Source organism: Antechinus flavipes, chromosome 1, assembly GCF_016432865.1.
Source record: "Antechinus flavipes isolate AdamAnt ecotype Samford, QLD, Australia chromosome 1, AdamAnt_v2, whole genome shotgun sequence".
In the NCBI taxonomy this organism is placed as follows: Eukaryota; Metazoa; Chordata; class Mammalia; order Dasyuromorphia; family Dasyuridae; genus Antechinus; species Antechinus flavipes.
This window is the reverse complement of record NC_067398.1, coordinates 266,604,810-266,631,904: the sequence shown is the minus strand read 5'-3', so window position 1 is coordinate 266,631,904 and position 27,095 is coordinate 266,604,810. Positions and strand designations below refer to the sequence as shown.

Here is a 27,095-nt window from a genome sequence, read left to right as displayed (position 1 = left end):
TATCCTATTGTTTGAGAAAGCTGCTATAGGTATTAGAGAGGTGAACCAGCTCTTCATGATCACGAAGCCAGCTGTCTATTTACTATCCCTGTCACACACACACACACAATACCAATACTCTCCCTATTTTACAGACAAAAAGGCCAGAGCTCATCGGGGTTGGGTGATTGCTCAAGATCACACGGTTAGTCTGTGTCTGAGGCAGGGCTTTGAAACTCTGTGTTCCTGACACTAGGTCCGCCACACTCTATTTTGGGCCACATTGCTAGAAAGCAGTGTCTCCATCCAAAGAGAAATTTTGGCATGAATTTTCTCTCTATTGAGGAAAAGCCTGATAAGAAACCTTCCAAAGCCCAAATTCAAAGCTGATGAGGGAAAGAGCTGGGCTGCTCACTACACCTGCCAAAGGGCTAGGGAAGATCAGAGCAGACACGACTCCTCCCCAAAGAGACTATCTTGGCTGTGTTTATCAGGGTCTTTCCTGTCCTGGCCCGTGGAAAATTGGCTAACCAACAATGGTGAGCTTGAGCTCAGCAATGTACCACGATTACATTCCCAGTGATATCATTGAAAAGGGAAATGTACAGGCTCCATTTTGCCTGGCTAATGTTGCCAGGGCAGTTGAGAATGGGCAGATAGAGTCTGTTGATATTCCCAAACAGGTTTCCAAAGTCCTATCAATCTGAGCATCAGCCTTGTTCAGTCTCATAAAATCAAAAAATGTTAGCTGGGAAAAAAAAAACCCTAGAGATTATCTATCCTCCTCATTTTACAAAGAGAAAACTGAGGTGTGAAAAGGTTAATTGTCTGAGGTTACATAATAAAGTTGTAGAAGAACTTGGGCCAGAACTTGACTCTCTCCAGACTCGATATTCTGTTCTTTCCCTATGTAGTATTATGTACATTAATTGCTTCATTACCTTAGAGGATCTGTCACTTAATTAGCATGGCTGCTCTATTTACAGATGCAGATTATACCTTAGAAGCTGACCTTAATGAGGAGCTGTAGCCTTAAAAGTCATTACCTGCTGCCAACCTTCCAAAGATAAGACTCTTTTACATTTTACTAGGCTGGTCATCAAATAATGGACAGACCATTTGGACCTGCCAAATTTAGTCTCAGACCTGCCAAAGTTTGTGCTTTGTTATCAGAGCCTTTGAAAACCCAGTTCCATCTGCACAGTACTGTGAGGTAACAGAGGACAGTTTCCTATTCCCTTACCAAAACAAAAGCTTGATAGACCTCCCTGCTCTCCTTGATACCAAACTCATCTCATTGTTTCTTGACCTTGATATTGCATCTCCAGTCTCCATGTCTTTGCCCAGAACACATTCCTTCTCACCATCACCTAGAGTCCCAAAGAATTTAAAGCCCAGTTTCCTACACTAAACTTTTCCTGTTCTATTCCTCCCCATCTCAGCTGCTTGTATCTAAATTAATTAGTATTTATTTTTTCTACAATTATAAAATTAACTAGTATTTATTTTGTGTATGATTATAAAATTAACTTATTTATTTTATATATAATTTCTATGCACTTCTTTATATACAAGGGTTTTTTTTTTTTCTCTGAGAAAATGTAGGCTCCTTCAAAGTAGGGACTCTCATTTTTTGTCTTTCTAATATTGGCACCCAGTACAAAGAATGCCAGTGGTTTGTGATGGGCACTTAATAAGTGCATGGTTAATTGATTTATGGAGTTTTATGGATTTATCAGTCTATACCTCTAAGAAGGTGCCTATGTTCATTGATTTCCTAGTCTGAATTTTTATACAGTTTTAGCAGGAAAAGCTAATAATTTTCAATGCCCAGACTATTTGAAATAAATATTTCAAAACCCTCCCTTGCTTAGTTCTGCTATGGGGAGTCCCACATCTCTTATTTATCCTCCACTAACCGCTGAGGCAAGTTGGCCTTAATGGTAGCTAATATTTAAAGGTTACTTGAAATGGTTGGAAATGTGGGACTTGTCATGTTTTCTGTAAATCTAGTTGACTTTATGAGCCTATTTTTTTTCCATTATCTTCTTCACAAGCATGCATGGGCTTTTTCCGTCAATTGTACTACTGTTTTGCCACTGATTATAACATTAATTAGAGATGAAAAATTGATTTTTTGACCACTGAAGTGACCATGACCACTTCTGTGCTTAGACTATAGTGTGAGAGGGCAAACATAGCAGAACATAATTGTTTGTGTTCTGTTTTAGGACATAAAAGTCCAAATGAACCATCCTTCTAGGCACCACCATACGACCCATTTGCCTATCATTGTTCAGACTCTTTCCCCATTTACAGTTCAAGGCCAAGATTTCAATGACATTTTCCAGCAGGCTCTGAAGAGGTCTTGTTTTGATGAGATGAGAGACTTTCTGTCATTCTTTTTTTCATCTCTAGTTTTCTTGCCATTCTCTTTGAAGTCTCCTAGCTTTCACCCTTTGATACGTTTTGGAACAGTAGGATCAGACTGATGTCAATGGAAAAGATCAAATATTATATCTCTTTTATTTTACAGGTCAGGAAACTGAGGTCTAAAGGGATTTAAGTATCTTTTCCAAAACCATATACAGCAAATTAAAGGCAGGGACTAGAATTTAGGATATTGATTCCCAGTTGAGGATTCCTTTCTACATGTCTCCTTTCCTCATTTGACAGACCATCCCCCAGCTTTTTTTTTTTTTTTTTTTTTTTTTTTTTTTTACAATTTTGTATCTTTTGATTCATCTTGTATCTTTTCATCCTGTCTTACTAGACTTAAAATCTAAGGTTAAAATCCAATCTAGGTTCAATTCTTAACTCTACTATGTATCACTCATGTTACTTTGACCAAAATATTTAATTCTGTGATCTTCAGTTCCCTCCCAATTTTAAGCCCTATGATCATATACCCTTTTTAGAAATATCATTCTGCCTCTTTTAGAAATAACCTTCTTTCCTGCAAAATGGCAATTCTCAAAGAGGCAATATAGTTTGATATTAAGATTATTAATACTAATAACCATTAGTCAGGAGTCCTGAATTCTACTCGACTTTATCTTTCATAAGCACATAATTTTAGCAAGTTACTTCATCCTCATATGTAAGTAGTGAAGTATAAAGAGTGCTACACTGAGACTCAAAAGACCTAAGTTTGAATCCTGACTCACTTTCTATTTGAGTGCTTTGCCAAATTTCTCCAACTCTTTGGACTTAATGATATTTCATTTGTATTCTGACAAATCTCTTTGATCTCTAAATCTGTCTTTTTATGATTGATTAATTGTAAGGATTGGCGATTAGGAATGTAGTCAAAGTTTCAAGAGGCAGAGAGGACATATAGGCTTGAAGGACAGGTGCATATTTCAATCTAGGGACACATAATGGGGAAAAAAAAAAAACTTTGAGACTAAGAGGTACAACAAATCAGATGTCAGAAAACTTGTGTTTAAATTATAGATTTTATACTTACTATTTGTGTGTCCTTTTGAAAGTCAGTGAACCCCTTTAGATTTCTGTTTTCTCATCATTAAAATGGGAGAGTAAAATTAGATGACAGCTGTAGTTCTTTCTACTCTAAATGCAAGGTAGGATACTAGGAAGGAAGAAGGAACGTGTGTCTCAGAGAACAGTGAGATAGAATGCAAGTTCTTTGGGGATAGGGACAGTTTCATGGTAATAGGAAGGTAGGTAGCTGATAGTAGGCAGACTAGATTGGCATGGAAGGGAATTATAGTAGTAGAACAGAGTTGAAATGATAAAGGCCTGATTGGTCCATGCCAGTGACAATGAGAGAAAAGTCCAAGAAACATTTCAAAGAAAGATGTGGCAAAATGAAAGGATAGGAAGAATCAAATGTGACTTCAGAATTTATGACATGAAAGACTAGAAAAATGGTGGTTCCATTGTTAGAAATGGAATAATCCATTTCTGTTTCCCATTCTTTTCCTAAGTTTCTCTCCATTCTTCTGCCCCTTCCTCTCCAATAGAATTTACTAACCCCAAGTTTTTTGTAGATATCAGTGACTCTCAGACATGTTTTTTGGAAAATGGCACACCAGACAACATTTCATTGTTGATTAAACATGACTCTTTTGTGAAAATGGAAACAAATTAGGATTGTAACAGCTGACTGACACAGGTGTTTCTTTGTCACAGACACCACAAATAGTTTATCGATTAGAAACTCTTGTTCCAGGGTTCTTTTGTTGAACCATCTATATAATAATAGCCTCCTAATGATAGGCTATAAGCCTCCATGTTTAGCACTTTGGCTTCACATAGCGGGTTTTTTCATTCATCTGGTTCTAATGAAGAAATGAAAGTGCATGTTTAAAGACTACCCTTGTGTTTGACCGCTGGGGAATATCTGGTGAGTGGCATTTAGAATCCCCTTTCAAATAAAATGGCCCCATTGGAATATATTGATATTCAGCTATCAGCACAGAAATAGCAAGTTTGAGACAAAACATAGCAGCAAGATATGAATATGCAGCTAGTTACTCTACTAGTAAGTGGTAATTCTGAAATGTATAATATATTGAACTATTTGGAATAGGGAGGAGATGAGGGGGAAGGCCTGAAATTGGACTGTTGAAAGGGAAAAAAAAGGAAACTATATCTATTATTTTCTGCATAGTGGATATGTAAATTCCAGCTCAGGTAATTACATTCTGCCAATCTAAATTTCCCCTACTGTTTCAATGATATTCTTTTTCACATCACATTTGACATTCTCTTGGCATTAAGCCTTCTCAAGCCATAGTGTCCAGCCCACCTGAGGGATGGACAGCTACATGCTGCCCATGAACCTAAAGATTTTTCCCCATCCCTCCTCTAATGCGGATTATATAGTGAAGCCAGTCTCACTAATCTTCATAATATGCTTAGAAATAATAACAATTTCTACTATTTATATAGTGCTTACTATATGCTAGACTCTTTGCTAAACTCTTGACAATGATTATCTCCTTTGATTCTCACAAAAACCTTGGGAGGTAGGTGTTATTATTATCCTCATTTTAACAAATGAGGAAACTGAGGCAAACAAAGATTAAGTGATTTGCATAACTATTAAATGTTTGAGGTGAAATACAATTGAATATATAACACTGCTGCTGCTATTATATTCTTTTTTTTCATTCCAAAAGGGCAACAGAGTAGAAGCTATTTTAATGCATGTATTCAGTTCTATAACTAAAAAGAGTCTCTGGGTTTATTAACTGGTAGAGGGGCAGAGTATTTTTTTAATTTTAATATTTCCTTTGGCCATAAGCATTTGGAGGCTTTTTGCAGGAATGGGAAAGGAAAGTGTTTCAAAGAGGGAAAAAAAAAAGATTCTATTTTAAAAGAACAATGAGGCATGGAGAGTTTTCATAAACCCCAAAGTTGGCTGAACCAATATCTCTAATTAGATGAAGGAACTATCCGCAGAGCTGTGTCTGGGCACACGGCAAGCTTCGGAAGCATTTACATTTCAGATCCAGTGGGCAGTGTGTTGGCAAGCATCCAGCATGGGGAGTTAGTCTTAATCACATTTGTTCACTTCTTCTGCCTAGAATTCTTTTATGTGCCATCTCTTTGGTATTTTGGTGGAACCTGTGTTTCTCATCATATCACTTTGTCTGCCGTTATAAAGCTTCTCTGTATGGCTTTACATCTGCTCCAAAGCACATTGCTTGCTACATCAGGATCCCTTAGTATGAGGACATGAGGGGAGGAAAAGGGGACTGAAGGGGAACTACAGGGGGGAAGTTAGGAAAGGACTAGGAACGTAAGTTCTTCTAGCACTATGGGGATATATATTCTTCCCTACAAGTCTAAAGAAACATTTGGATAGACCCAGAGAAATCCACTTTTAAGTTGGTATTTTGTTAGAGGGAAACTTATAGACATCTAGAGAAAGGGGAAGACAAAAGAGAAAAAAAAAACTTGACCTTGTGCATGCCATTTGCCAAGGTACTAAAGAAAGAATAAAGCCAATTATCCAGTCAGTCAATTAGTAAATAAGTATTTATTTTGTCATCTATGTGCCAAGAACTATGTTAAATTTTGGGGATAGGGCAAAAAACAATCTCTACCTTCTAGCTCAGTCTAATGGGAGGACGTAACATGCAAACAGATATATCTATACAAAACAAGCTGTAGAATGGAGAATTTGGGAATATTCAATAGAGAAAAGGTAACATAATTAAGAGAATTAGGATAAGCTTTCTGTAGGAGGGCAGATTTTTTTTTCTGCTCAACCCTGTTAGAAAATTTAGCTCACTAGAGCTCTCTGGTTCTCATTCCCTGAGTATTCTAATTGAGAGTTCCTTTTTAAAAAATTCATTGTTAGAGCAGTAAGGTGGTCACATTCTTATTCCAGAAGCCTATTAGAAGTCAATGTTGTATAGGTATTGTGTCATGTATTAATACTGTCTCCAAAACTATATTGGAATCTTCATGAGGGAGCTCTCCTGAGACAATGCATTTCACTTTTATATGATTCCAATTATTAGAAAGGTTTAAAAAACAAAAGGTTTTTTTGTTTGGTTGGTTAAATGGAGCTTAAATTTACTTCTTTGTGATTTCGATCCATCATTCCCAGTTCTGTGCCCTGATACCACTAAAAGCAAGTCATTTTATTCCCACTCTGGCAATGACAAATATAATCCAAAGCGACTCTTGGTCTAATGTTCCCCAGTCTTTTAGGGCTATTTAAAAGTGTCAAACTTAAATAGAATCAAATCCCTGTAGACCCATATTGACTTGGAAAACCATAAATTAATATTATCTATATTTTGTTATATTTTAATTTATTGTATTAAACATTTCCCACTTACACATTTTAACCTGATTTTAGAAACCCTGGAAAATTTTGCTGTAGCAGAGTATTGAACCTGGAGTCTGGAAGATCTAAGTTCAGAGTCAGCTTCAGAAACTCATTAGCTGTATGAGCCTGAGCAAGTGTTTAAATTCCCATTTGCTTCAGTTCCACATCTGTAAAATGGGAACACACTGGAGAAGGAAATGGTAAACCAGTCCAGTATCTGGTATCTTTTTCAAGAAAGTCCCCTAGACAAGTCAGTTAAAAGAGTTGGATAAGACAGAATAATAACATAATTGCTGGTTTCATATAATTGAGAGCTTGACACTTTTATATGACAGGAGATGACCAGTGCTTGTGGTAATATCCAGAGAGGAGAGGGAGAATAATAGATCCATGGAATTAGAGCTGAGAGACCTTAGAGTTATAAATGTCCTCTATTGTCTTCTAAGTGAAGAATTATTTGCTCTGGATTTGGAAGTTCCATTTTAACTGCTAAATACTGCTGCTGTTGCAAACTGTTTGGGTTTGGGGGAAGGTTGGGGGAGTCTAGAGATGTTTATTCATGTTGAATATTAAATCTTTTATTCATTAATTGGAATATTTGGAAATATGAAATTGAGATGAATCATGTAAGGATAAAAGTGCTTACCCTTTCTTGGTAAAGAGAAAATATGGAGAGAATAGCAAGCCTCAGGCAAGTTTTCCTGAAACATGAGAGTTAATGCTTAATAATAATAATTATTACATTTATTATTATTATTATAGCTAACATTTACATAACCCTTTAAGATTTACAAAGCACTTTACAATATTATTTCATTTTATCCTCATAACAATCCTGAGAAGTAAGTGCCATTCTCATCCCTCTCTTACAGTTAAAGAAACTGAGGCAAGCAGCACTTTAGTGACTTCCTAGCATCCCACTTCCCCACCAAAGCTGATCTATGTCTACACAGTTCAGAATAGCATGCTAAGGTTATAAGAATATTTGTGATTTAATCAGCTCAAGTAGAAATAAAAAATCTATGGTAGTACCTGGATTATTATAATAGCACAAATTTATGTAGTGTTTTAGAATTTGCAAAGCCCTTCCTATACATTAGTTCATTTGATTCTCAGAACAATCCTCTGAGGTAAGTGCTACAGGTATTACTATTCCTATTTTACAGATAAGAAAAGCGATGTACAAAGAAGCTAAGTGATATGCATCGGATTCCATAGTTATTTAATGTCTGAGTAGAATCTTCCCAACTTTATGCCCAGTATCCAATTCATTTCAAAGCTTCTTAAACTGTGGGTTGCTACCTTATATGGGATTATGTAACTGAATGTGGGGGTCGCGGAATTATGATTTGCTATCAGTAAATGTTTGTTTTTTTAATATCTGTTTTATATGCCTATATGCCTGAGATCATATAAAACTTTCTTGGGTGAAAAGGAGTTGAATAGAAAAGAAGGAAAAAGTTTAAGAACCCCTGCTTTGCCTATTGGCCATCCTGTGCTCACCAATTAAATCTCAGCTTACAAATGCTTTAGAGACTCATAGGCTGAGCTCTCTTTTCAAAACACTCTATTAGTTTGCTTTCATTTTTGCCTGCTGGACAGCCCTGTAAGGTAAGTAAACAGTCACTGGTGAAAGGAACATTGAGCGCAGACTGCCCTAGTAGTCCTCTGTACGTTCTCTGTTAGCTTGGTCTCACTTTGCAGAAAAGCCTCCAGCTTTCCCAAGGAGGAGGAGCATTCTTGTTTCCTATCTGCATTGTAATATATTTTGACCTTGAACAAATCAGGGAGAAACATGGCAGTCTGCCCAGAAAGTATGGTGTGATCAGGTGATGTCATCACCCCATCATTTAGGGCTGCTGGAGGAGGAATAGAGGATGAAGTTGACATAGACCTGCCTTTGTGGATCCTGGAGGGGATGGGGTGGCCAATTTACAGGTTAGAAGAGAGACAGCTGTATTTCATTCACAGGATAAAGGTTGGGCTTCCTTTCTTGGACAATAACCAGGCTAAGTTATTACTTAGCTCCTCCTTTGTTCTACTGAACACCTGGGAGATATGCTTCTTAAAGAGTGATGAGTAAATATGTTTAAAGAAGAGAGAAATTTTAACAAATTATCAGGTAGGACACAAAACAAGTAACAGATGTGCCTTTGTTTGCTTAGGTGATGTCATTGATTAGGGAAATGTGGAAACTCCCTCTACCAATGTAGATCAGCTGTACATGTCTAACTTGGAGACTTCAAGAAACATTTGAGGCACCCACAAAGTTAAATGACTTGCCCAGCTAGCATCACTGGAAGCAGTATTTGAATCAAAGACTTTCTGACTTAGCTTATCATTCACAATATCAAGTGAGGTGACAAAGTGGATTGAGTGCTGGATTTTAGAGTCTAAAAAACCTGAGTTCAAATGTGGCCTCAAATACTTCCTACCTATATGACCTTAGTTTCCTCAACTGTAAAAGGGGGATCCTAATAGCACCTATGTAGTACTATTTGTGAGAATCAAAATAATATTTGTAAAACACTTAGCACAGGGCCTGGCACATAGTAGATGCTTAATAAATTCTCATTCTTTTCCCTTCTACTTCTGCTTCCCCATTTCTAAATTAACTTTGAAATGAGAAATGTAAAATTGTCCCTGCAAAAGAGCTATTGTTGTTGATTTTTTCAGTCATGTCTGACTCTTCATGACAGCATTAGACTATAGAGTAATTTGCTATTTCCTTCTCCAGTTCATTTTGCAGATGAGGATAAACAGGGTTAAATGATTTGCCTGGGGTCACACGGGATATGAGAATAGATTTGAATTTAGGAAGATTTGTCTTCCTGACTCCAGAATGGGTGCTCAATCCACTACAACACCGACCTTCCCTCACAAAATTGCTAAGGACATCACAAAGCCCACTCCTTATCTGTTAGAGAATATATACATAATTTGCCAGTACTCCAGAGTCCTCAAGGAATAAATCTGATTACTTGCCAACAATCTGATATAATTAGAGTGGGACTTTATGGTTAATGAAACGTTCTGCTGAGTACTTACCATATATTTCATATGTAGCACTCTGGTTTTCAAAGGATTAAGAACATTGAATCACATGTTTAGGGTAGGAATGTCTCAGACACTATCCAATTCAAGCTCCTCCCTTTATAAATTAGGAAACTGAGATCCAGAGAAGTTAATGACTTGCCCCAAAATCACACATGCTACAGCCAAAAACCCTTTGACTCCAAATCCAGTTCTTATTCTACCATCCCATACAAAGGAAAATATACCACATATCCTCCATATGAAAGGACACTAAGTAGAATTGAATCTTCTTGAGTCTTTAAACTAGATGACCTTTCAACCCTCAGATTATTTGATGTGATTTATGATGTTCCATATGGTAACGTCAGAATCTTTCAAAACTTTGAGGTATTATTTTGTTAGTTTTCATTAGATTTTAGCACAATCAATGAGCACTTATTATTATATATTTTGTAGTGGTACTTCCTCCTTTACTGGAGGTACATACAGTACAAAGAAGTAAGGAATCACTGCCCTCACTGAGCTTACATTGTAATAGGGAAACAAGAAATGCCTATGTAAGAATATGCAAAATAACTTTTTTGAAAAACATAAAATAATTTAAAATAAGTTAGTGAAGGAAGGAGAACACTAGAGTTTGGAGGAAGCAGGAAAGACTGCATGTGGAAGATGGTGTTTGAGCTGAATCTCTAAGGAAGTTATAAATTCTCAAGGACAGAATGCTTTCCAGGCCCAAGGAATAGCCAGCACAAAGGTATGGAAATAAGAGAGAAAGTGTGTGGAACAGAGAAGGCCTTTTGGGTTTTATCACTATAGGAAAAATAAGTTGGGATGAGGCAGTGAAGGGCTTTAAAAAGTAAACAGAGGCATTGATATTTAATCATAGCGGCAATAGGGGTTGCTCTGAAGTTGATTGAGTAGGGGAGTAACTTAAATCTGTACTTAAGGGAAATAACTTTAATAGCTACTTGGAGGATAGACTGGCTTCGGAAGAGAATTGAGACAGGCCACTCAGGAAGCTGAAATGGTAATCTAGAAGAGAGGTCATGAGGACTCAAATTAAGGTTGTATGTGTAGAAAGGGGTGAAATGAAAGTGATATTGTGGAGGTAGAAACAGAAAGATTTAGCACTTGATTGGATATGGGAAGAAAGGGAGAATGAAGAGGAAAGAAAAATACTGAAGTTAGATTTTAAAGAGAAATGGGTTTGGAAGAAAAGATGAGTTCTATTTTGTATGTGTTGAATCTAAGATGTTTCAAGAGTAGTGCCCGCTCCCTTTTTTCTCCCCCCTTTTTTCTCCCCCCTCCTCTCTCCTTCACTCTCCTTTTCCTCCCCCTTTCTCTCTCTCTCTTTCCAATTAATAGACATTTATTTATTCTCTCTCCCTCCTAACCCTATTGTGGGGAGCAGAAATAACCCTTGTAACAAATATACATAGCCAAGCAAAACAAACTCCCACATTAACTGTATCCCAGAATATACCTCTCATTCTGCATTCTGAGTCTGCCGTCTCTTTCTTATGAGATGGGGAGCATGCTTTATAACATTGCTCCTCCAAAATAGTGGATAGCCATTGCATTAGTCAAAAATTCTTGAGTCTTTGAAGTTATTAGTTATTAAAATATTGTGGTTATTGTATAAATTGTTCTATTTCTACTTACTTCACTCTGCATCATTTCATACAAGTCTTTCCAGATTTCTCTAAAATCATTTTTATGTAAATTCCATATGACACAATAGAGAAATATCCAGTTTGAAATGTCCAATAAATGATTAATTTGTGATGTGTAGGAGTATTGGTCATTCTATAGTTCTGGTTTTCTGTAGCACCATAAGATTTACAAGGTTCTTTCCTTATAATACTGTTGTGAGATAGAGAGTTCAAGGATTACTAACCTCATTTTTCAAAGTAACTACAACTCAAAAAGATATTATGTTTTGTTCAAGATCATATAAAGAATAAGTGTCACGAGCAAGGTTTTAAATACAGATTATGTTACTCCAAGTCCCATATCCTTCAGTATTCTTTCCAGGTAAATCGTCTTGTTGTTATTCTTTAGTCATTTTTCAGTCATATTTGACTCTTAATTTCCTTCTCCAGCTCATTTTGCAGATGAGGAAATTGAGGCAAACAGGGATAAGTGATTTGCTCAGGATCAAACAGCTAGTAAATGTACTAGACTTATTTTGTTGGGGTTTTTTATGAAAAAGAAGTTGCTTTGAAAAAGAGAAATTCTACTAAAAAATCAGACTTGAGAAATGGTTTTCCAATTATTTCTGAAGCCATGTGCATTTCACGATTCTGTAGCATTTTTCTTGAGTACAAAATGAATCCAGGGAAGGAAGATCCAGGATGAGGTTCATCTGCTTCTTTTCACACTTGACTTCCTACTGTGTGAATAAAGCATGGTCTGCCTTGTAGTTTCTAAAAAACCAGTGCATATGTCCTTGATCCAAACACTCTCCTCCCTGCCCCCCCCACCATAAAGTATTTTAAAATCTGAAGCAACTGAAGAAATGTTATTGTGTGTGTGTGAGAGAGAGAGATTTGTTTTGTAAGAATTTTATTGTTTCTGTACAGCATATCATCATTCTTCATGGCTTGAATCAATTCATCTAGAGTTTTTCTGTCTGTCCCCCATTATTAAGCTTTAGTTTGCCTTCCTATTTTCTCAAGCTCTGTTCAATATGTAAGCATGATCCAAAAAGGAATATATCTTCAACCTTTCCCTCCCTTCTACTCTTTCCCACAGTCCCCCTATCCTATCTTACATCTTTTATTGTCTTTTTTTTTGCCCCACCAAATCTCAATTAGAACTTGTTTCTTTGTTAAATCTAATTAGTCTAATAAAGCATCTGAAAAAGGGAAATTTTTGCTCTTTCATCCTATTCCACACATAGGTATTGTTCCAGTGGTCCTTAGGGTTGCTCTTTGGACCAACGTTTGCATCATTTCTTTTGCCTAAAGTTCTGTAGCTGATCCCAGAGATTGCTCACTTGTTCCTTTCTTTGCTTATGTGCTGTACTTCTAGACCTTCTTTAATATGGCTAATAGTTCAAAATAACTGGATAAGGAAGGAGATAAAAATATTTCTAGGTCACTGCTCTCTCTCAAATGATCCATTTGAGAAATATAGATTAAAAACTGATTCTCCCTCTCTCTTTTTTGGAGAGATTGAGGGTATTAGGATATTCTATTCTAATAGTCAGGTTCTATCAATGTGTTAATTTTGAACAGATTTTTTCATTTTTTCTTTGTTGTTTCACCATTGAGGGTGGAAGAAAAGGGATATATCCAGCAATGGTGGTAACATAAAAGCAAGTAGTAGCTATAAATATTTTAAAATAAAAATATTTCCCAATGTGTCTCTTATACACACACACACACACACACACACACACACACACACACACACACATTTTTGAAAGAGACAGAGAGAGAACAAGAACTCAAATGCCCCATGCATCCCAAGATATACTGATTTTGTTTCTAAAAGATAGCCCAAACTCCCCAAATCTGAATTAAAATTTATAGGGGAGAAACATTTCCCCCAGTACAGCAGCTGTTACACTTGGCAAGACAAAAGCCATGAGAACGTTAAGTTAGACTGAAGTTTTGTTGACCTGAAATCTATAAAAGAATGGTCATGGTTATGTATGAGTTCCAGGAAAAGCAACGGTTATTTTCTAATCATCTTTTGATACCATGCAATGTGGTCCAGTGGAGGGGCCACTGATTTTTGAGTCAAAGGAATAAAGTTCAGGTCCCACTTCTGATTTTCAGAACCAGTATGACCCTGATGAAAAGCATCTCTCTTCCTAAGTCTTTGTTTTCTCATCTGTAAAATGGGAAAGGGACTGGAGTAGAAAAGTGTCATATGTTCCTTCCAGCACAGAGCAGTCAACAAACATTTATTTTGTGCTTATTATATGCCAAACATTTGCTGGGTAGTCAGAGATAGCCCAAAGAGCAGATTATTGACCACACTCTGCTCCCTGGTTAAGAAAATCCTCCACAAGAATCCTGTCTCTCATCTCCAAGTTGGATCAGTGTATTGTTAGCCTTTTCAGCCACGTCCTATTCTGTGACCCCATTTGGGATTTTGGGGGAGGGGGTAAAGATTTGTGAGTAGTTTTCCATTTCCTTCTCCAGTTTATTGAATTGTCCAGGGTCACACTGCTAGGAAAAATGAGAGGCCAAATGTGAACTAAGGAAGATAACTTCCAGACTCTAGCCCTGGCACTCTATACACTGCACCAGTCAGCATAGTATAGTAGATAAAGTGCTGAACTTAGAATCAAAAAAAACCTGAGTTCAAATCCCATCTCAGATATTCACATAAATAACTTGCCATATAACTGTTCAGGTGATCAAAAGTCATAATTTTTTTTTTTAAAGACATGGAGGTGAAAGGGAACTTAGAGGTTATCCAGTCCAGTTCCCTTATTTCATAGATGAAAAAACTGAGACCCAAAGAGGGGAGGCTTTCCAGCTTATTCTCATAGGTAATTACACTCTAGGATTTTCCAAATTGAGTTCCCTTTCCACTGCACTAATCTACATCAATCTTCTTTCCAACGAGTATGCCGGTGCCTCAGTTTCTTCATCTATAAAGAAAGGGAATTGGATTTAAATTCTTTTTAGCTCTAAATTCCTGATATTCCAAATCCCTTCTGCTCTTAATCAGTAAACATTTTTAAGGATCTACAATGTGCCTGACAAGTACATCAGGGTACAAGGACAAAACTTAGACTATCCTTTCTCTCAAGAAGGATTACTCCAACTTTTTCCTGGTGTGTTTTTGTGGCTACCAAGGCCATATTGCGCCGTTTGCTATTTCTTCCCCCTCACCTCAGCTGTTGGAGCCAAGTAATGTAATGTCAGCCGTGGCTGAAAATCCCTTCGCTATTAGGAGACAGATGGGCACCAGCTGGAGCTGCCTCAGGCACAGTGAGACATGATAGCCATGTCCCCCCTCTGCCTCCCACATGAGCTTGGCAGACTTGCTCATTTCAGCCCATTTCAGTTTCCCTCCACACTCTTAGGTCTCGGCTTATAGCCAGGAATCTCTTGTGTTATGGGGAAACAGTTGAGACCCTATGGTAAACTAGATATTATAATCAAGTCTGTGCTAAAGGACTGGAATGGTCTCATAAGTGACCCATTGAGACATCCCTCCTCATTGCCACAAGTGAGGCAACGTTTCTCAGAATCTTCTCTAGTTCCCCTTATTTCTACAAAAGTCTTCTCTCCAGATGCAGCTCAAGGTCTGAAATAAGTACCCAAAGATACCATTGCAGTGTAGAAGGCACTTAAGACTGTGACCTTATGGATGCTAGAGCCCATTGAAAAGCAGCTGGAATTCTATTTGTTTTTGTTTTTCCCAAAGAGATAATCTTTTCATACTAATATTACCCATAGACAGCACTTATCACAGAACATAAAGGAACCTATAAGTGGGGAGACCTGCCCATGTTTATTTCCACTGTTTCAGGGGCAAGGTCCAGTATATCTCACTGGCTGATCAGACCAGTATGAACTCAGAAGACTACCATAGACTGGGTACAAATAGTCCATATGAACATTTGGAGTGGAATGAACAGTAGATTTTCGGGGAAAGGTTGACTGTGTCATAGAGCATGTCAAAGGTTTAAAATTATGATTTAACTCGAGTTTCCCCCAGCCTGATTGTGCCAGATCTCACAAGTTCACCTTAGCTCTTCTGACTCCCTAATCACCAGATGCCCACTTTTAGCTCTGAGGTATCCCATCTGTTCCCATCCTGAATGATTACATTCTGGACTGTAAGAGAACTGGTCCTACCTGTTCCAATATTGGGGAATTTCAATCCAAGGCCCCAGAGCAGCCAGCGGGCAGCCCTAAAACAAGCCAGCATGCCAAGCCATTCTCACCACTTAGTACCGACATACTGATGGACCAAGGTATTCCTGGATGTCTGGGATCAGGGTGTTTTTGTTTGTTTAATGCTTTTCTCCTTGTGGCTGTGGGGGCACTGGGAGATGAACATGGCCCTGTCATTTTGGCCTTAGCTACAACAGAGGCAGACAACTACTCAACACTTCTACCAAGCTCATATTCAGCCAACAGACCTACCTCATTTAACTGTGACTCAGATAACTCTCCACTGCACAATATTTTGTCTAACCAGCCTGGGTGTCTGAAACTAATTCAGCATCTGGGCTTCCATCCACTTTTTCCTATGAATCTGCCTCCTCAGAGCTATTAAAGGGAGACCAGGACTTGAGACCCGTCTGCCTTTCACTCATAGGATTTCAGGAAATTTTCTCCTCTTTTCTGGGTCTTCTTTTTGACTTATTTTTAAAATAAAGGGGATTAAGTTTTTCTTGGCCCTTCCAACTTGAAAAAGTCTACAACTAGTTTGTCACTCTTTCTTCCCTTGGATCTACTGGTCCCATCATCCAGGACAGAGCTTGATTTTGTAAAGGAAAAATCCAAACAAACATTAAATCAAAAATGAATGCAGAGGCCTAGATTCTAGTCCCAAAATTGCTTAATATCCCCAGGCAAATTTCTTCATCTATTTAGTGGAGAGGTATAATTCTTCTTCTAACTAATAGTTATCAGTGATATTTTTATAACACTTTGAGCACTTTATTTCATATTATCTTATCTGGGCCTCCCAGCTGACCCTATGAAGTAGGTAATATAAATATTTTGGTACCCATTTTACAAATTTTACAATTAAAATTGGAGGTTAAAGAAATAAATGATGTTTTCTCACAGTGACAGTGTCTGTTTAATTTTTCTGACTATTAGTCCAGCACTATGTCCACTATATACCAAGATGTTACTACCTATCCACCTCCAGAAGTTGTAGCATTTTAGGGAAATGTAAAGCATTTACAGACTCAGGCTCTTAATTTCAGTGTTGTTATTATTAAGCAATCAATTAGCAACCATTTTTTAAAATACCCACTATGTTCCATGTACTGTTAGGTGCTGAGGAGGCAACAGAAAAGATGGAAAAAGTCCCTGTCCTCAAGGAGTTTTCCCTATTTAGGGGTGGGGAGAAGCAACATGTATTAAGTAAATCTACACAATAATAAATGCAATGTGATAAAAGAGCATTAGGAGCTAGAGGGAATCATAGAAGACTTTGTGTACAAAGTAGTGTTTAAGCTGAGTCTTAAAGGAAATATAGAATTTTAGAATTCAAAAAGATGAGAAGGGAAGGTGTTCTAGGCATGGAGATAGAAAAGGGAATACCATGTGTGAGGGATAGCAAAAAAGGCCAATTTGACTGGACCACAGAGTATAAGAAAAAAAAGTTAAATAATTTTGTCTTAATAATTCTGGAATGGTATGTTGGAGGTTGGAGATTTTAAAATTTTGGAGTGTTATACATTCATTCAGTCATATCCAACACTTTGTGACCTCGTGAACCACAAAATCCTGACTCTTCTGTCCTCCACTATCTGACAAAGTCATGAAAAAAAATTGTTGTTAATTAATGTTGTTAATTAATGTCTGACTTTTCATGACCCCATGTGGGGTTTTCTTGGCAAATGTATACTGGAGCAGTTTGCCATTTCCTTCTTTAGTGGAGTAAGGCAAATAAATAACTTGCCAAGGATCATATAGCTAAGTGAGTGTCTTAAGTCAGATTTTAACTCATCTTCCCAATTGCAGGCCCACTAGTCTCTATTGAGCCATTTAGCTGTCTGCAAAATTCTGGGATAGTTTATGTTAAAGGGTTACTGTTAATTAAGGCTTATTATTATATTAAAGATCTATTAGGAAGAGCAGAAAAATAAATGTATCATGGGTCCATCCTCTGTTCCCATTATATTTCTGGGCTGCCTCATCTTTCTCCAGTTGCATTTTACCTTAGTTACCCTACTTGAAAAGAAAGTGGTAAATACTGACTTGCTTTATTCTAAGCTGTTTATACTGTCTCCCTTCTGAAAACCTTGTGGCATTTAACAACAGAGAGTTGGTTTTCCAAGGAAGGGTTGTAGAGGTGAGGAAGAAATACAATTAGCTGTCAGACTATCTGCCTGATTTTCATTATTATAGTGTCCTTCCTGGATACCCACCTTGTTACTGTCTGGGCCTGGAGTTAAGAGTGAATGTGTTTGCCTAATGCCGGAGGCTAGAGCAGCTCAACAGGCTAGCACCACCAAAATGGAGCCTGTTCTATTTTGTCTCTGGGTGATCCAGTCTCCATGTCACTGGCGAAAGCAGACAGTCAGAAATCTAGCACTGAATTTCAGAAGTGAGAGATAAGTTGGGCATCTGGCTAGCATAACCAATACATTTTACAGACAAATAAACTGAGGACAGGGAAGATGAAGTGGAGCACAGGCGTGATGAGCTCTAAGGAATTCCAAGATTCCCTTGATTTCATAAAACTTTGGGGAATTAGAAAACCTGATTACTGAAGATATATTTGCATAAGACAAAATAGTGTGGGAAATTTAATAGGTGTCTCTCCCATTAGAATGTAAACGTCTTAAGCATAGGATCCATGTTTTAATTTTTTTTTTTTTTTTTTGGTATCCCCAGTACTTAACACAGAATGATTACTAAGATGTTAACTATTCTGGTCAGTAGAGAAACAAAACAAAACAAAACAAAACAAAACAAAACAAAAAACTTCATAATTTCACTTTTAAAGTTACTTTTTTTCAAAGAACTAATTCCATTTTACCATTAAACAAAATATTTTATTGCCATATTCTATGCTTCCTTACCTTTACCCTTATCTTTTCATAGACCAAAGAGTCACCTTTTTCTAACACTTACATTAGCTATTTCTCCTTTATCCATCATTCTGGAAGCAAGTCTTTGAGAAAAGGTTTGCAAAACTTAGAGAGTTATTAACCTTTTTGTGTGTGTGTGTGGTGGAAAAGCAGAAAAAAAGAAAAGTACATATAGAAGTTAATTTGTTCTTGTTGTTGTTGTTATTTAATCCTGACTCTCTGTAACACCATTTGGGATTTCTCTTGGCAAAAAGACTGGAGTGGTTTGTTATTTCCTTCCCCAGTTCATTTTTATAGGTGAGGAAACTATGGCAAACAGGATTAAGTGACTTGTCCAGGGTCCCAGAATTAGTAAGTGTCTGAGGCCAGAACTGAACTTGTGAAAATGGGTCTTACTTATTCCAACCTCCATGTTCTATCTAACAAGTCACCTAACTGCCATTCATTTTACAGATTAGTAAATTAAGTCCCATGGAGGTACAATGACTTTGCCAACCTCCCACAAAGAGGAAGCATTTCTTCCAACCCCCTCATTTGAAGGTTTTTTTTTTAATTTAATGATTACTTTATAGTGACAACATTATTCCTTGCACTCGTTTCTTTTCCGATTTTTTTCCCCCTCCCTCCCTCCACCCCCTCCCCTAGATGGCAAGCAGTCCTTTATATGTTGGATATGTTGCAGTATATCCTAGATACAATATATGTTTGCAGAACCGAACAGTTCTCTTGTTGCGTAGGGAGAATTGGATTCAGAAGGTATAAGTAACCCGGGAAGAAAAACTAAAATGCAGATAGTTCACATTTGTTTCCCAGTGTTCGTTCTTTGGGTGTAGCTGCTTATGTCCGTCATTTATCAATTGAAACTCAGTTAAGTCTCTTTGTCAAAGAAATCCACTTCCATCAAAATATGTCCTCATACAATATCGTTGTCGAAGTGTATAATGATCTCCTGGTTCTGCTCATTTCACTTAGCATCAGTTCATGTAAGTCTCGCCAGTCCTCTCTGTATTCATCCTGCTGGTCATTTCTTACAGAACAATAATATTCCATAACATTCATATACCACAATTTACCCAACCATTCTCCAATTGATGGGCATCCATTCATCCATTTTCCAGTTTCTAGCCACTACAAATAGGGCTGCTACAAACATTTTGGCACATACAGGTCCCTTTCCCTTCTTTAGTATTTCTTTGGGATATAAGCCCAATAGAAACACTGCTGGATCAAAGGGTATGCACAATTTGATAATTTTTTGGGCATAATTCCAGATTGTTCTCCAGAATGGTTGGATTCGTTCACAACTCCACCAACAATGCATTAGTGTCCCAGTTTTCCCGCATCCCCTCCAACATTCATCATTATTTTTTCCTGTCATCTTAGCCAATCTGACAGGTGTGTAGTGGTATCTCAGAGTTGTCTTAATTTGCATTTTTCTGATCAATAATGATTTGGAACACTCTTTCATATGAGTGGTAATAGTTTCAATTTCATCTTCTGAAAATTGTCTGTTCATATCCTTTGACCATTTATCAATTGGAGAATGGCTTGATTTCTTATAAATTTGAGTCAGTTCTCTATATATTTTAGAAATGAGGCCTTTATCAGAACCTTTAACTGTGAAGATGTTTTCCCAGTTTGTTGCTTCCCTTCTAATCTTGTTTGCATTAGTTTTGTTTGTACAAAGGCTTTTTAATTTGATGTAATCAAAATTTTCTATTTTGTGATCAGTAATGGTCTCTAGTTCATCTTTGGTCACAAATTTCTTTCTCCTCCACAAATCTGAGAGATAAACTATCCTATGTTCCTCTAATTTATTTATAATCTCGTTCTTTATGCCTAGGTCATGGACCCATTTTGATCTTATCTTGGTATATGGTGTTAGGTGTGGGTCCATGCCTAATTTCTGCCATACTAATTTCCAATTATCCCAGAAGTTTTTATCAAATAATGAATTCTTTTCCCAGAAGTTAGGGGCTTTGGGTTTGTCAAACACTAGATTGCTATAGTTGACTATTCTGTCTTGTGAACCTAACCTTTTCCACTGATCCACTAATCTATTTCTTAGCCAGTACCAAATGGTTTTGGTGACTGCTGCTTTATAATATAATTCCCCTCATTTGAAGTTAAATGTTTTGGTAAAGCTGAATCAGCTTATAAGCATCTCCTCCAATACCATCTTTTTTCACATGGGGTAAGTGAAACCTGAGAAAAGTTGTCTTATCCAGGGTCAAACAGGTAGGAAACTCAAAGATCACATTTGAACTCAAGACTTCTAGAAGCAACTAGGAGGCTAAGTGTATAGAGTGCCAGCCCTGGAGGCACCTGAATATAAATCTGACCTCAGATATTATGAAGCCGTGTGGTCTTGGAGAAGGCACTTAACCTTGTTTGGCAGCGTTTCCTCATCTGTAAAATGAGCCAGAGAAGGAAATGGCAAACCATTCCAGTATCTTTAGCCAGAAAACCCAAATAGGGTTATGAAGAATCAGGCACGACTGAACAACAGCAACCTCTGACTCTAATGACAGTTCTCTTTCACTGTGTCCTCAAGGTACTAATTATTAAATGACTTAAATATTATGCAGGTCGTTATAGAAAGGAATTGAAATGTTAAAACACTCGAAGAACATCAGCCTGATTTTGTATCTCCGAGTAAAGATTTATGGAAAGCTAAAAGTTAACATTAAGGATCAATGTATTATAAATAGGAAAAGGCAAAAGAAATATCTACCTTTTTCCCTTTCTCTGGGGAAGTATTAAGAATGGTTCCTTTCATTAGCAGAAAACCAAACTCTTTTATCCTGCACACTCATTATTTGAAAAACTTCTTTTCTGGAAAAGTTTTGCTTTGTAATTGTTGTCTTGTCCCCAAGCCCTTTTTTCTCCCCCCAAGATGTCAGCTTTTAAAATTACTTCAAGTAGAAGCATCACTAAGTAAATTTACTAAATGCCTACTTATCCTGGTAAGATAGGGAATCGCCAAGATAGCTAATATAGAAATCTGTTTAGCTTATTCCACAGAAAGGCATTTTCTGGAGCCACCAAAGGTCAGAGCCCTGTCTCCAACTCCTGTAGTGCAGTCATTTTTGACTGATAGAAATATTGACATTCTAATTGTTCTTATTGAATGATTATCTCACTTTTTTGTCTTTGCATTCCCAGAACTTAGCAAGGTGCCTAGCCTGTTGTTGTTTGGCCATTTTAGCCTGATTGACTCATTGCGACCCCATTTGGGGTTTTCTTGATGAAGATACTGGAGTGGTTTTCCGTTTCCTTCTCCACTCATTTTACAGATAAGGAAACTGAGGCAAACAATTAAGTGACTTGCCCAGGGTCACACAGTAAGTGTCTGAGATCAGATTTGAAGTTAAGATGAGTGTTCCTGACTCCAATCTGAGCACTCTTATCTACTGTTCCCTATCACCCTTGTTCAATTGCTCAATCCTGTCCAGCTCTTCATGAACCTTTGGATCCTAGCAGTACTATCTGTGGGAGTTTTCTGGCAAAGATATTGGAATGGTCCTCCATTTATTTCTCCAGTGGATGAAGGCAAACAGAACTTAAGAGGTTGCCTAGAGTCACAGGTCTTCCAGTATAAAATCTTCCCAGTGTTGAGGCTAGCAAGAGTTATTTCTCCTTCTCCTGAGGATCAGCCTGACTCAAAGCAGGGAGAGTTGGTCAACTTATGTTTGTTTAAGGGCCCAAGACCACAAACCCTCAATGTTAGCAGAGGGAGAAGATATTTGAGCTTCCATATGAGCTGGTTGGTCAAGAGCATAAATGTAGACTGTGAAGCGAGGCAGGATATAAGAAACATCATTATCAGCAAGTATTATTAAATGTTTTATTTGGGCAGCATACTGCTAAATACTAAAGTTGTCATCGCTGCTCCTGAGGAGCTTAAAATCCAGTTTGGGAGGGTGACTATTAAAAAAATAGATAAGCAGTCTTAAATGCCAGAGTGGAGGTTTTGCTGAAGGCAAAGAGGGTAAGACTTCCATGTTTGTTAGATGTTTTCCTTGATACCAGAGCAATGCTGAGTCACTCTTTCAGTGAAATCTAGGAAATATTATCTTTTAGGTCCTATTTGGGCCACTGAAAAAAAGCAAAGGTTTGTTGTACCATTGATAGAATAAAGCAAAACATTGGGGGATTCCTACTTGGGGTAGGAAAATAAACTTAAAAAAAAAAAAACAACCTAGAAATTCTTTATCATTCTGTTCTGTACTTCTTTGAATATGTCCAAATTATAATAATACCTAAACAATAATTAGAATATATCAAAGCTCTTTTAAAAAATAATCATGAATCTTGCACTATGCCAAAACCATGATTCTGAATCTAATTTTCATAATCCAGTACTATAGAAAGCAAAGGACTTCACTTCAATTTACCATCTAGGTGACCTTACATAAATCACTTAACTGCTGAAGGCTTAGTTTCTTCCTTGTAAAGAGGTTGTTCTAGATGGTTTTTGAGATTCCCTCTAAGTCTAGATATATACCACTTAACATTTTTAGGCCTCAGTTTCCTCACTATTAAATTAGAAAGTTGGTCAAGACAAAGTATCATCAGACTTTGGCCTGAGGGCCAAATCTGGCCTTCCACTTGCTTCCTGTCGAGATGGTTTTTGAGAGTCCTTATATTTCTGATTCTCTCCTGGACCTCACATTCCTCAACCATAAAATAAATGACAAGGTTCAGCTAGATGGCTTCAAGTAACCCCTTCTATGTTATATGGTCCTTTGTAGGAAGTACTCAAATTTGGATTAAATTACCCGCCTCTCTTCCCCCACTCCCCCACAGCATCACTTGGAAGCATGAGTGATTAATTGTTAAATCCTAGATATGAGCTCACTTTACTTCTTAAACCAAAGTATGAAAGTCATCTGTTCATGTGATAAATTGATATTTGATCAAATAATGGGACAGTTGGTTCTCTGTATCAAAAAAAAAAAAAAGCTGGGGATGCTTTGGGGATGTGCATAGTTTGAAAGGTAATCTAGGAAAGGGATAAGGGGAAAAACTGAAACTTTTTGGGTCTTGTAGGCCAGCAAAACTCTTCCAGCTACTGAATATACAGGTTATCTCTCTTTCCTTAAGGTACACCCTGAATTCCACTTTGTCTGACTAGCTGTGGGTCAGGAAACTTGACCCTTTAGTTACCAGTTTTTCTTATCAAAAGAAATAAAAAGATAGGAATGACTCCAAATGATCTCAGGTTCCTTGGAGGATATTGATTTTTTTTCTCTTTCTGGTTTGTTTCCCCAGAACAAATGACCAGTTGGTGGCATTTCTCTCTCGATACCGGGACATGAACTTCTTGAAGTCACATGGCCGAGACAATGCAAGGTACTATGGTTTTTATTTTAAACTTTTGGAAAAACTGGAATAACTATAAGATTGACCATTTTGTTCTTTTTGCCTAACAGTTGAAATAAGAATATGCTGCATGAATCAGTACTATTGTACATACAGTAATACATATACAGTACTATTATTTTAAACCTGGTTCGGCTTATACTTTAATGCCGTTTATAAGTTGGTTCTATCATGCCCCCCAACCTACATTTTTTTTATTTTTTTATTTTAATTAAAGCTTTTTATTTACTAAACATATGCATGGATAACCCTTCAGAAACCTCCCATTTCAAATTTTCCCCTCTTTCCTCCCACACCTTCCCCTAGATGGGGGAGCATCCTGTACAAATGATTGGCAGGCCAATTGACCGAATCAGCTTACCAATGGGGCTGAACTAGAACTAGATGTGAGGGGAAAGTGTCTACCAAAAAAGGAGTTATCACCTTCCCAATTTTCCCAGTCCCATGATCACCCTTAAACCCCAGAGTCCTCTTACCAAAATCTTTAATAAATCTTGACACTCATACATAAAGCAAGGCTTAAGTTGCCAACATCAGCTGGGACTCAGGTAATTTAGATCAATTAAGCACACTAATTCAGTATTAATTTAATAGTAAAATGTGCTAATATGCCACTTGTCCGCTCCTCAGAGTAATGTTCTTCTCTTTATTAGCCGAAACAGCGTCTGCTGCATATATAAGTACAAGAGCTCTTCTCCCATATAACATGACTCAAGAGTCTGGCCCTCTCTACTGCCAGAGTATTTATGACCTTTGCTAGAAGAGTCGTGGTTCCTGATTCTTCTCAGCTGGGAGGAGAGACCTTGGAAAGACTATCAGGGTACAGACTGACCAGGGCAAGCAGCTAGAGCAGGGCTAGCTAGCCCTTAGGCATGGTTACTTACATGACAGACTCTCTCTACCTCATTAGAAGGAAATGAGTTTGTCTTCCTGACTCACACCCACTGATCTTTTATTGCCTCTTTTCCATCCTAACCACACATACCCCTTTGTCCACAACTTTTCATAGCCATGGCTAGAGATCCCTTTTTCCCAACCCATCCTTTTCTTTTTTGAAATTTCCCTCCTGTATATTTTAGAGCCAATATCTCTGAAGTTTCCAGGATCATCCAACTTCTAGGTAACACACATCACTTCTCACAGAGCCCTGAAGGTGGTATGCCTCCTCCCCCCCTCCCCATCTTATGAGGAGAGAAGAAAGGCTAATGGAGGGAATTTCTAGGCCAAGTAGAATGATATCCCATTGGGCCAATGGAAGGAGGCATTTTAAGGTAGGAGCCCTCATGAGGCCTCTCAAATCACAATGTATGTATAGCAAGTTACCTACTCTGCCAACCAAGAGAGCAACCCCTCAGGTGAATCCCAACTTTTAGGAAGAGATGTACATTTAACTCTAGCATAGGGAAGATGGGAGAAGAAAGCAATGGAGGGGGGAAAAAAGTTCCTTTACATTTTTAATTATTCAGGATGTTCATTATCATCAAAACTTTTTTCAGCAAATAATCTATTTTCCACATTAGTTCAAATTTTTTTACTTCCTAATTGCCACCAATATAATAAGAGCCACCTTTCATTATATACTTCTGGTAATCCCAGCTTTTCAGTTTGCTGAAGAAAAAAAAAACATGCAGTATGCTTAGAATTTTATGTGTTCCTTAATTTCTAATTTCATGTGGCTTATAATAGCCACAATGACCTTCTGTTACTATCATCTGTGTTTATTGCCCAATTTGAGCTTCCAATTCTCAACTTGAGAAGCTAGCATGAAGACTATCTAACATTTTAATGACATCCAATTGGCCCTGGCTGTTCTAGTAATTAAATGGGGGTATATTTGGTTAAATATTTTCCCTCTCTTTTCCTCAAAATATGGAACCAAATGTATTGAAAAATATTTTCCATAATTATAACCCCTTAAGCAACCTTTGTGAATCAGTAGATAAGCAAGCGCTGCCCAGCAGGTAGCTTTTCAAGGCAAGAGCCAAGCTTTGTATACAGGCCCTAATTCTCCAAAGTTTAAATGACTCGGGTCTTTTGCTCAGGGAGCCAGAGAGAGGTTTCCAATGAACCAGATTTAAATTGAAATGTTCATATGGATATTTTAGGAGTCCATTTCCAGATGAACAAAAAGCAGGCTTTCTCATCCAGAAAGAGGTTTGTTTGGTACCCCTCTCCCTGCCCCACTACATTTTTTTTTCTGTTCCAACTAATCGAGGATTCTATCTCTTGTCCTTAGGGCCATCCAAGTAGCTTCATCTTGATACTCATAACTGCTCCTTCCTTTGAATCCCTGGGTATCTTTGGACCAGGGCCTAAGTGCGATCCCACCTGCCTGTAGCTTTAAGTACTCACTCATGAAGCAGGAGTAGAAAGAGCAATGGAGCCCTGAACTCTCTATCCATCAAAGTACTTAACACAATTTGCAAAGATAAGGATGATCATAAAGCCTGTCCCAACAAGCAAAGCCTAACATGGTACCACTGGTTTCAGTTTCTGGGCAGATGCAGGAGTCATGGGAGAGAACTTGCCTACATTTTCTTGCCTTTCTTTAGCATCCCTCCTCATTTATCCTGTCTCACTGAGCAACCTTGTTACTACAAAATTCTTTAGTGCATGATTCAATGTCATAAGCATTATTGAGGAGCACCTGCTAAGTCCCTAACTCATTTGCTCTTTCTTTGATCCACGCCCTCTGCCAATGTTTTTGAGGATCACTGTTGTCGGCCAGAAAACCAGACCCTATTAAGCCAGAAAAGACTGATTTGAAGCCCTTATAGGTGGAGGTATCTTGGTCTGAGTGCCATATCTGTACTTACTCATGTTTAACAATTCCCATAGATGAGATGCTTTTTTATTTAAAGCCTTCTCCCTGAGCTCTCAACCACTTTCCATTTATTGTCTTCTTGTGAACAGGAGAATCCAGTCACAAGACTCTACAGAACAGCCAATCCTTTACCCACTTGAAAATGGCCTATTTGTTTAAATTCATCTATATGTCTCAGAGCACTTAAAAGTAGCCAAAGATCTTAAGCTATTTTTCCCTCAAAGAGAGAGACTCTGCGTGTGTTTGTGTGTGTGTTATGTGTGTGTGTGTGTGTGTTATATGTGTATGCATGCACAGGCTTTATCTCTCAATCT

The 27,095-nt window shown here is 37.7% G+C and overlaps 1 protein-coding gene across 1 annotated transcript in view; it reads left to right on the top strand.

The window, feature by feature from the left end:
• XYLT1 (xylosyltransferase 1) overlaps positions 1–27,095 on the top strand; it is a 422,795-nt gene that overhangs the window by 325,041 nt on the left and 70,659 nt on the right. Inside the window, exon 6 of the mRNA XM_051961070.1 lies at positions 23,847–23,927. Within this exon, the coding sequence (XP_051817030.1) occupies positions 23,847–23,927 (81 nt within the window). The remainder of the gene's footprint in view (positions 1–23,846; positions 23,928–27,095) is intronic.